Raw genomic sequence first — 11,799 nt, forward strand, 5'->3', positions numbered from 1 at the left:
GTGAATTTAACCGTGTGTAATATTACACTTACCATTCCGAGCTACTTGTGACCCCTTCACAACTTATAAACTATTTCATTTACATTTTGAAAAACAAAGAGCCTGTACTTTTACATGGTTCTCTTAAAGTTTGTTACTTATTAAATTATCTTACAAAACTATTAATATTATAATTATATGGTGTCAACCTAAATTATTATGGAAAACTTAAAGATGTGAGACGTCTCATTAATGTAATTATTTAGTCATTTAAATTTAATATTATCAACTTTGTCATCGATATTTAATTTTAAAATGTCCCTTATATTTATGTTCTCTTTGACACTTTGATAAGTTTTATATCATCAACTTTATTTTACAATTTTGTAACAAAATGATATTTGAACGCATTTTAAAAGTAGTTCCAATGTTTTCCTGCAGAGTGCGTTGTGTCGCGTCTTTGTGACGTCACGTTATTGATTGTAAAGGAGATCGTCTTTTGGAGACGCCATCTTAAAATAAAGTGATATAAGTTTTGGTAGTGTAGAGTATAGAAAAAATCTAGAGTAATCTTCTTTTGTAAATTAACATTTGAGCTTAGATAATTTTATTAAAATATTAACAGGTGTAACGGACCAAGGTACTGGTGTATTTCTGATTAGTTGTATCTAATTCTATTAAATATACTTTGTTATTTACCGTTCCTAAGCTTGTATTTTGTAGTACCGTTATTTTCGCGTAAATAGTTCTTGCAAAGGGTAAACAGTTATGAAAGTGCATTAATTTTTAAGCGTAAATTGAGAGTCATCGATCCAGCGTCTACTCAACCAACGGATGTAACACGTCAATATAACTCGGAGGGCAGGGCTCGAATTTGTTCCACCATCAGTGCTGTGAAAGTGTTTCCCGTCTTTTAGTGTGAACAATGTTCAGTGTTGTATCTAACTAGATATTCTTTGTTAACATTGAAAGAGTGTAGTGGATCGATTAATAATAAAGATATTAGTTTTGAAGAACTGTTGATGATTGGTAGTGTAGTTTGGTGGAATTATTTACGCTTGATTAAGTGTGTATCGCGTCGCCTCTACTGGTTGCAGTTGGTGGTCGGTGCGAGGGTGAACTCCTGATGGTGTGTACATCGCAGCATGTCTGCACTCTCGACGCCGGGCGGCGGAGGAACTACGGCGCAGAGCAAGCCGACGTCCGGCAAGCAAAAATATCAGAAATTGGACATCAATAGTTTGTACTGCGCCAACAGGGTAAGAATTTTAATTATTTGCCGTTAGTTCTTACACAAATAGGAAAATATTTTGTACTAGAATAAAGTCACATACGGTATTACTTTCAATCGATGTGTTTTACTCCCACATACAATGATTTTAATTTTTTTTTTGCTTTATACTCAAAATAAAGAATAATATATTATCCTGTCAAATAAACATATTGTATATAAATAAATATTGACACATTACAGTATTCTTTTTTAAATCATACTTATTTTCTTTCTCATAATGTAGAAAAGTCAGCCCTACAATTGACTTATTTCTATTAATGTCTAGGAACCTAAACTTGTTTAAAATGCTTTATTTACAAACATTTTGTTTATATTCATATTTAAAATATGTAATTCATTGTTTGCTGAATCTGAGGTCAGTGAACTGATAAATAACCACAGTTTATATTCTAGATACTTCTATCAATGTTTCACTTATAAGTTTTTTGTGAATAATGTATGAGATCTGAAAATAAGTTTAAATAAAAATAATATCTAATGATTTTAGGTTTTGTGACAATTAATAATTAAATATAAAAAGTGAGCAAGAAATGTGTTTTGTATTCTAGAATGAAAACTTAGAGCCGTCCTCAGTAAAATCTCAACTTAGCCGTAAACATGGAATGCAAAGTCTTGGAAAAGTTCCTTCAGCAAGGCGACCACCAGCTAATCTACCATCTCTAAAAACTGAAACTGGTCAAGATCCTAACGCTAAGTGAGTTTAATTTAAATGTATAAAAACCTTAGCTATTTATTAGTGATGCACACTATTTGTATATTTACGTAACATATTAAATTTACAGTTCAGTATCTACAGTAACTGCAACAGTAACTACTCAAGTATCATGCACTTCTCAGACAATAGTAAGTAAAAAGATATTTATTTATTTTTTTTTTACAATAGAATTTAATTTATTAACAACACTATTGTTGGAAAAAAGTTGTGTTCATGTGATGCAAAATCAAATCAAAATTTCAGTGGTATGTTAACTTATATAACTCTTTTATGTCTTTTCTTTATTATTTGTTAAGAACTTGTTTTGTGAATTAAATGAAATTAATAGACTTGTCTTGAATATGTCAAGAATATATTTCTTCAGATTATGCAACCTGGATTTTTGCCCGTACTACCTACATTCTCTTAGTTTATGTAACAACTCTAGTTTCTTTTCAGTAATTCTTTTGTACAACCAACCTTCACATTCTAGTTTGCACCTCATAAATACAATACTTCACGGCTTATTTGGTCTCTAATCATCATTAAGCACATTTAAAAACTATCTAAAATTGCTTAGGACATACAATTTTAAGGTTCTTAAAATCATCATGAAGTATTATATTTACATTGTATTGATAATTGGTTGTATTAATCAAAATTGTTTACAAATATGTATAGACTTATGTAGGGTTAATTATTGTGTTGTTTTCGTTACTTACAGACTACATCCTCAAGCAGCAGTGTTGTTGCGGGCACAGGATCAGGGGGATGGGTACCTCTCCCTCCACCATCATCCCCTCATTTCCGCACAGAGTTCCCCTCATTAGAGGCAGCTGCTCAGCCCTCACACCGTTCTTCAGATCATTCTGCTCACCAACCACAATTACGACCACAAAGTTAGTAAATGTAAATTTTTGAATATCACATGTCCTCGCTGATTGATTAACTTTTGTTGTGTTTGGCCATTCCCATGAAAAGTAAACAATTAATATATACCCTTAATTTAAATATTTTTCGAAATACTATTCCTTGGAGAGGTATATGAAAAACAGCAATGTTTTATATATGATAAAGATCTGTAGCTTTAGTGGTGCTGTATTTCATGGCAAATAGGACTTAATTTCTAACAAAAGACAATTTTTTTTTAATAATTATCTACTGCAGAGTTTCTCGCCGATTCTTCTCTGCAGAATCTACATCTATACAAATAAATAAAATTGAAGTGTCTGTTTGTGATATTAAATAACAGCTTTTACTAAATTCATATGTATCTATACATGGTGCAAATACCAAAATAACATTTGTTATACTTTTTGTCTGTCTGTCTGTTCTGGCTAATTTCTGAAAAAACTGGACAGATTTTGTCGGGACTCTCACTGGCAAATAGCTGATTTAATAAAGAGTAACTAAGGCTACTTCTATTTTAGAAATTTGTTTATTTTATAACTCTGCAAATTTAAAATGTACGTTTTTGTTAAATTCCATGGGGAAGAAGTCGCGGGCACAGTTAGGTTCAAATAAATGGTAACTTCACTTTGCCTATAATTAAATTACTTGTAACAACTCTAGTTTATTTATCAAAAACAAATATAATTTTAGTTTGTAAAATAACAATTCAAAAATTCTTTGTAAAACTTGAATTTTTTATTTTAAAACATATTACAGTTTCACTTTTAAAATTTTTGGCTTATGATTAAAATTGGAAATAGTATCTATGTGCAGTCAGTTCAGCCTAATACAGTCCACTGCTGCTGGACATAGGCCTCCACAAGTTTGCACAAAAATGGAGCGAACTCATGTGTCTTGCCCATAGTCACCACGCTGGGCAGGCGCGTTGGTTCGCAGACGCTGCCCGTCTTCGGCCTCTGTATTTAAAAGCCAGCAGTTAGATGGTTATTTTTAGTTCCAAGGTAGCAGTGGAACTGTGTTATCCCTTAGTCGCCTCTTACGACACCCACAGGCTATATTCTTAACCACACAGAATATGACACCATGTGCAGAAAGTTTGCCAATAGCCTCGTCACGTCGATGGTCAGTAGGGTGGCAATAAATTTATTATTTTAATGTTTTATTCTATATATCTTACTAACTGACCAGATGAGTGTGGGATGCAGTCCTCTGAAGTGGAGGAGTAGTCATCGGCAAACCTTAAATCTATCTGTAGTGTACAATTACATATGAAAATTCCTTTACTGGCTTGCACCATATGAAATGGCTAGTAAAAATATAATAACCAGTTAAATCAGAGTTAAATGATGTCATTCGACATATTATATTAATGTTATTTTGTATAAAGAAATATGTAACTTTATAGCGGAAGGGAGCTGGACGTGCGGTGGCACGGCCGGCGTTCGGCAAGAAACTATATCGTCTCCCGGCGCCGCGCCCGCCTCCACGCCTGCTTCACAACAAACACCCGCTTACCGTGCCATTCTGCCATCCTTCGTGCGTATTTCATTAAATGACATGCTCTTTGTCAACAGACTACTAATGTTAACAATAATTATTTTCTTATACAGCTGATGAAAGGTAGCAGTGGTACTGGAATTGGATTAGGAACATTAAGCTCACTTCGTGATAATAGAAACAGTAGCAATGGTGGAGGAACCAGCACTTCTAACAATAGTAACATGGCTGGCTCTAGACAAGCACCACGACAACCTGCTACTCCCCGAGCCGTCGAAGTTCTTACAGCGCGCCCTATTCTACGCGAGGACCAAATATCTTCACTTGATGATATCTCTCGTGACGCCGGATGGGCGCAGCATGATGATATTGATTATGAGTAAGTTTATTGATTGCTATTAAACATATATAAATTATTAAGTAACCTGTGGGCACTTTCCTTCGTGTTATGTATTTTTTTTTTTTTTTTTTTACTGAAAAGATTGCGAGGTCATCAGCTACTATAGTTTTCACCCATTAGTGGCGCAAATCATGTTAATGTTTGTCTAGCTAAATATCTTGCGCTATACATCCAAGCAACACGCTATTTATGATAAAAGTTCATCTTTTTTTGTAAGGATTAAAATGACTGCTTAATTATATTGATCATAAGTCACTACAAATTTTTATCATTTAATAGTAATAAATATTTATGAGTATGGTGCATATAAAACGAAAGTATTTATTACTTTTTAGTCAAAAACTCGACTTCTCTGATGGTGAGTCATCTACTCCAACTACAAAAAGCAACAAAAGTAATAACCGAACCAGTATAGACAATGAGTGCTTGGACAATAAAATACAGGATCCTGGAGATGAAGAACAAATTTGGGCCGAACGTAGGCAAAAACAAAGCAATGAAGTTGCTCAAGCAGTTGCACGTGCTCGTCAGCGTAAAGAAGAAGAACAGCGACGACAAATGAGGGACTCCCCAGCAACTCAACAACAATCGAAGGATATACGTGATAAGGTTGAAAGGATTGATCGTAATGACAGCAGAGACAAGGAATCTGAAGTAAGAGACAAGGATACTAGAGTTGATAACAGGGAAAAAGAACGATGTGATAATAAAGACAAAGAGCGTAATGATTTACGTGAAAGAGACTCTAGAGACAAAGACCGATTAGACAGGGAACGTGATAGAGTTGACCCACGTGATCGTTTTGATCGGGAAAGAGAACGTGACCGCGAAAGGGACAGGCTACAAGATAACAAAGATAGAAACAGGTTAGAGAATAGAGATCGAGCCGACGGTGATAAAGAACGGGAGTTACGAGATCGTAACGACAACCGTGACCGTAATGATAATAGAGATCGCATGGATCGTGATAGATATGACAGAGAGAGAGATCGCGATCGAGTTGACAGGGATAGAGGTGATCGTGATCGTGACCGTGACCGTGACCGTGATCGTGATCGTGATCGTGACCGTGACCGTGATCGTGAACGTGATTTTCGCGACAGAGATTATGCACGAGAACGTGATCGTGATCGTGAACAATCGAGTGCGCCTTTTTCAAAAACTTTTCAAGCAAATATGCCTCCTCGATTTTTACGACAACAACAAAGTAGGCAGCACAAAGAGGAGGATCAGCATAAAGCTTGGGCGTTCACTGGAAAACCAGCCTCAAGACGCCAAGAACCTCCTCCATACAATGCTTCCAGACATACGTCGCATAATGGCCGTCGTTCATACTCAAGGTAATTTGTTGTTTATATTTAAATTTCTTGTATACTTGAGTTATTTTAAGTAACGCATGTTTATTTTATTTTTTTCAGAGATTATTCTGATAGAGAAGATGAAATAAGAAGAGACAAGGATGGACCTGGCCCTCAGTGGAGATCTGAAATGCAAGATTATGATAGATCTGGCAGGGAATTGGATAGATCTAATTCCAAAGATTCATACAAAGATTTTAACGACTATAAAGACAGAAGAAACGATTCTGATAGAAAATCAATAGATTCAGCCATTGAACATAGCAACAGGACTGCAGCTGATAAATTAACAGAAGTCTTTGAAAGAAAGAGCATAGGGTTAGCTGAACCATTTGCTTCATCTGACTTAACAACACAAGCACCTGAAAGACGAACCACGCTTTCATCAAATTCATCACAATGTGAGCCATCTGAAAAAGATTTCAGTAAAGCATCATGGGCTGATGTTGCACAAGAGGAACAAAATTCTATTGCAGCTAAGTTGTTGGATAAAGATGGAACTTTGAAACAAAATGAACATAAAATAGATCTTACAACCGCTGAAAGTATGGAGGCGATAATAATTTCGCAACAAAACGAAAATAATTCTAATATCTATATGCACACAAATCTCAACACTCAAAATCAAACTACCAGTTTCAGCAATAGTCACATACCTAGCACTCAAGTTGTTACTTCTCAAATCCAACTAACACATGCAGTGGATACGCATATTAATAATCAAACTCCTATTCCTAATTCTTCCGTTACTCAATCTCAGCCTACTATATTGACAGATTCTCGTGCTGTTTCTAAGTCTTCTTCAAACCAATCCCTTACTAAATCAGTAAATTCAGGTGAATCCATCTCTAGCTCCACACAATCACAAAAACCATCTGAACAAATATCTCATGCTAATATGGCTAAATCGACAATTTCTGGCCAAAAATCTGAAAAAGATCTTTCAGAGTCTGAATCAATAGCCTCAAAGTCAAGCACTGATCCTATACATGGTATGTTAGGAAATAAAATACCTGATACTCACTCTCTTGAAAATATTCATGATTCTCAAAAACGGCTAGTAGATGACAAAAAAAATGAAAAATATAATACTGAAATATTGAAAATACCAATAAAAGAACCCATTGAAAGAAAATCTAGTGGATCTGGGTCTGAAAAGAAAGCTAGAGGCTTTGGAAGCAGTGGATATAATGTTTATAGCAGAGGTTGGGGATCTAGAGAATCTCGAGGCCGACGTTCACATCGAAGCTCTCGTTCAAATAATAGAGCTAGTGAATCTGATGGGTCTACAGATGGTAATAACGTTGAAAGAAAAGAACGACGAAGAGCTCCACGTAGTCCACGTGGCCCTAAGAAACAAGATAGACCAGATGAAACAAATAATCCTACCAATGAACATAGTCTATCAATAACTGATGGATTAGAAAATAGGGAACCATTTGCACCGCGCGGTCAGCCTTCTCGTCGAGGAAGAGGTGGTTTTCAAGGAACTAACAGACCACCTGCTCCTGCCAAACGTGTAGGTGGATATGGGCCGCCAAATACAAAAAGCCCTTTCAGTCAAGCTAATAGAGCGGTAAAGGATAATGAGGATGTAAAAGACAATCCTTTCGATGACAAGGAAAAATCCAATCAAAAAAGCCGTACTAGCTCATCTGCAGCTAAAGGACGTGATCGTCGTTCAAAAGGTGGTCCAATGAGTGGTGAGGATGAAAATTGGGAAACGACGTCAGAACATTCCGAAAGTGGCGGTGCAGGTATGCATCGTCGTCCTAATGGGGGAAGACAATCTGCTCAATCACAAAAAGGACAAATAGGTAATCGAAATCATAATTCTATTAATCGTCAAAATAATGGTCGTGGTCAACAGGCTCCTAAAAAGGAAGGAGATACTAAAAATACTGATATAACAGAGGCTGTTAATGATCTTAAGATATCAACTGCTAAGAACGAAGAAATTGTTGATGACGGATTCCAAGAAGTACGCAATAAAAAGAATTCAAAGGAAACCAGAGTTTCTAATGTAAAAGATGAAAAACCACCGAGATCTCGTTCTAATCAGGGTGGAGGTCGCAACGGTTCTTCATCCAGAAGTTCCAATGATAAATCTAATTCAAGAGGAACAGCTCCTATTGCAGCAAAATCTAATGCACAATATGATAGACCTCGTCAAGCTAATTTAGCGCCGCGATTTGTTAAGCAAAGACAAAAACAGCAAATGGGTTTATCAACCTTTGGACCAGACACTGGGGCTGCTCCACCACCTCCACCTGTGAATGCTTGGGATAAGCCAATTTCACAAACTCTACGTGGTAATGCTGACGAAACTGCAGAAGTGACTGAAATTAAATCAAATCAATCAAGCCAACGAAGCTCACCTGGAGATACTTCAGTTGAAAATAAGACTCCTGTAACCTCCTGCACTGTCGTGGCTGATAAAGGCGGAGTTCTTGATGGAGCTACGCCTCCAGTTGAAACAATCATATTTGAGAATACTAATTATAAGACTACTCCCCCCGCAGAAGCTCTAAAACAAAAATATCAACCTTGTGCTGCCACTGCTAAGCCACAAGCAGATGATGTTCAGACAGAAATTGAATCGAGACCTTTACCATTTAACGGAGACGTAAGATCGAGACCTAGATCAATTCAAGAGCTTATGGCTGAAACTGGAAGACCAGTATCAGAGGCAGAAGGTTCCTTAGGACTACAAATGTCATTTGATACATCTCAAAAGACAGAAGATTCGTCTGATATGAAACTTGATTTTGCTTTTGATTCAGATCTTGGTCAGTTAACAGAAGATAAATCGGCAAAATCACTTGGATTGCCGCGTAGTACACACATGAGTACTTCTAATACCATTTCACCACTGGCAGCAGATCTCAATTTAAAGATTGCCAGTGTTAAAAAAGTCTGGGAAATGCCTGCAGTGGCAGAAGGTAGTGAAGAGTTACAGTTTGCTGGATTTGAAGAAAATAATACTGAAACTGGTGCGCCTCCTAATGTGTGTAAGGTAAAACCTACACAACAATTGCAATCACCTCCACCTCAGCATTACAATCACGTTAGCTATCAAGGAGGTTATGGTGGCCTTTCAGTTCCTTCACCTCCAGCTGTTTTGTTTAATTCATCTCAACAAATGTTAGGATCATCTCAACAATTGCCACAGCAAGGAGGCCTATATGGTGCCTTTTTGGATCAAACTCGAGGACAATTCGGCGGGTTTCCAGGAACCCCTTATGGCGCTGGTTCAGCTACTCCATATAATTATCAACCTCCCCCGGATATGTTTCAGAGCCTGCCAAGTCAATACCGCATGGTGAGTCTCCTAATAATTATTTTTTATACAAATGCCTAATATATTCAATCGGAATTTTTTTTTGCGTTTTGAAAGTACTACTTTCTGAATCTAATTGAACTGATTTGAAAACATTATTTTGGTGTTAGAAACTAGTTAAGTGAACAACCACTGAATAAAATTTATATAATATTGGATTATCTTATTTATAATATCAATATAATAAAGAAAATAGTTTACAAAAGTTTTAGACAAACATTCTTTAAAAGCTACTGCTTTAATTCCTGAGCTTAACTAAAATTGTTTCTGAATAACCAAAGTATGTAATATTCTATGCAGAAAGGTTAGTAGTTTCGAGTTTGGATTTATTACTAGCTGCCTGGACAGACTTTGTTCTGTCAAAAGTTAATAAGGTTTTTAATTATATAGATTTTTTTTGTATGAAAACCTCCTGTGGCCTTAAGGAACATACACAAAATAAATTAGCCGAATCGGTCGAGCCATTCGCGAGTTATGCGCTTAGCAACATTCATTTTGATTTATATAGATTTATTCATACAGTGCAAGATTTTAAAATAGCATACTATCATTAATTAGGACTGCAATGTTTTATTTAAAAAAAATGTAGGTGAAAGATAGACAGGTGGACAGTGGTAAAAAGTTTTTATATATTATTTCTGCTAACACTTACAGGCCGCGGCAGCTGGTGGTGGTGCAGCTTTTGGGCAGTCTGGTCAACTAGGCAACAGTCCTAGCACTGTTCTGATTTCAAGTACTTCAAATTCCTTGATGTCAGCTACTGTCAAACCTTCAACTCAGCAAATCGGTGCCATTGGTGTGTATTATTGAAGTTTTTTTATACTATATTTAATTGATTATAACTTAAAAAAGTATGCATTTATGTAATTGCTACACTTTTATTTATTGTTTTCCTTTTTTCAGGCAGCAAAGGCGGTGGTGTAGGTGGGGTCGGTGGCGTTGGGGGCGTGAATACCTTCCAACAACAGTACTTAGGCTACTCCGGACCAGTAGGGGAGGCGCCTTACTCACTTCCTGGCTTACTTCCACGACCCGCGCCACCTGCGACTTCGTACTACTCGCCATATCAACCACCTGCGGCGCCGGCACCGACTTACCCATTGCAATTCACTCAGCCGGCTCAGTCTAGCGCTTTCAGTTCACAGTTCCTCTCTTCACAACTGCACGTCGCCGCTGCGGCCGCCGTTCAACAGATGCAGGTGCTTAATGAATTATAACACCTTCGTTTATACCTTACATGTTTTTTTTTTGCACTAACTAAACACAACCGTTAATTTAGACAAATTACCAACAGCAACAGTACCGGGCGCCGCCTCTGCAACAGCAGTACGCGCCTCCACAACCTCGTCCTCCTCCACAACAGCAACTCAAGAGCCCTCTTCACGAGCACGCGAATGGATTCGCTCCTCTCTGCGACTCTGCATCGCCTACACCTAAAGGCGCATCTAAACCGCAGAAGCCTCCACACTCGCCGCCGCAGCACAAATACCACCCGCAGCCGCCTCACCAGCAGCACCCGCCCCCGGCGCATACTCCTCACCAACACCACCAGCAGCATCAACAGCATCAACAGGTATACCACGAGTTAAGATATTACGAAACGCTCTCGAAACTCATTACAACCGAAGTAATGAAGATTATCTTTCAGCAATTAGTGAGTGGCGGCAACAACGGCCGCGGAGGAAACGTCACGGGCGGCGGCAACGGATCTGGAGTGAACCGAGGCGGCATGGGCGGACAGCGCTATCCGGCTCCTATCCAGCGGCCTCACGCGCCCGCCATGCCGATGTACCGCGCGCCGCCCGCCCAGGCGCCTCGCGCGCACCACGCGCCACGAGCCAATCTCTATTATCATCACCACCAACGCAGTAAGTAGCTAACGAGGGTTTCGCTTCGTTACATCCTTCGTTTAACATACTTTTATCCTTTCGCTTTCGTCAGATGGTGGGAGTGGCCCGGAACGAATGACTGACGTCGGAGAGGTAGCGGCTAACGTCGAAGACAGTGGCGATAACGCCCCCGCTGGCGAGGCGCCGCCTGTCGCCGAGGTGAAAGCCGAGTGAGGCCCGGCGCGCCGCCACCTCCCCCGCCCTGCCCCGCGCGGCCGCGAGCGCGCCGCCGGCGTCGCCCGACTTAGATTCTCGATATTTTAAGTCGTAAATTATGGAAGTGATTTTACTATTGGTTAAGATTCGTACGAATCGATGCGCCGTCCGTCTCGATCGACCCGAGAACGGTCCGCCGCCGATCCGGCGTGCGAATGGTGTTTCGTTTGTTTGAATGTAAATATATTGATCGGACTGACATCCGGCTGTCTATTTGACT

At 38.5% G+C, this 11,799-nt stretch overlaps 1 protein-coding gene across 1 annotated transcript; it reads left to right on the forward strand.

Moving 5' to 3' along the window:
* The first annotated feature begins 1,081 nt into the window (after positions 1–1,081).
* LOC123661983 lies at positions 1,082–11,537 on the forward strand. The gene is made up of 13 exons (XM_045596889.1): positions 1,082–1,238; positions 1,822–1,967; positions 2,056–2,116; positions 2,692–2,866; positions 4,285–4,415; positions 4,490–4,755; positions 5,112–6,116; positions 6,195–9,460; positions 10,139–10,270; positions 10,378–10,673; positions 10,754–11,047; positions 11,123–11,342; positions 11,416–11,537. Exons 1-13 carry the CDS (start codon positions 1,125–1,127, stop codon positions 11,535–11,537), a joined length of 6,228 nt encoding a protein of 2,075 aa, XP_045452845.1. The 5' UTR covers positions 1,082–1,124.
* Positions 11,538–11,799: the final 262 nt, after the last annotated feature.

This window comes from Melitaea cinxia, chromosome 2 (genome assembly GCF_905220565.1).
Source record: "Melitaea cinxia chromosome 2, ilMelCinx1.1, whole genome shotgun sequence".
Taxonomy (NCBI): Eukaryota; Metazoa; Arthropoda; class Insecta; order Lepidoptera; family Nymphalidae; genus Melitaea; species Melitaea cinxia.

What these genes read in the sequence shown, in the direction of transcription:
- LOC123661983 (XM_045596889.1), top strand. Translation starts at nt 1,125, where the DNA reads ATGTCTGCACTCTCGACGCCGGGCGGCGGAGGAACTACGGCGCAGAGC. An exon ending in GTTTGTACTGCGCCAACAGG is followed by an intron (nt 1,239 to 1,821) that starts GTAAGAATTTTA and finishes TTTGTATTCTAG; the next exon opens with AATGAAAACTTAGAGCCGTC. An exon ending in CATGCACTTCTCAGACAATA is followed by an intron (nt 2,117 to 2,691) that starts GTAAGTAAAAAG and finishes CGTTACTTACAG; the next exon opens with ACTACATCCTCAAGCAGCAG.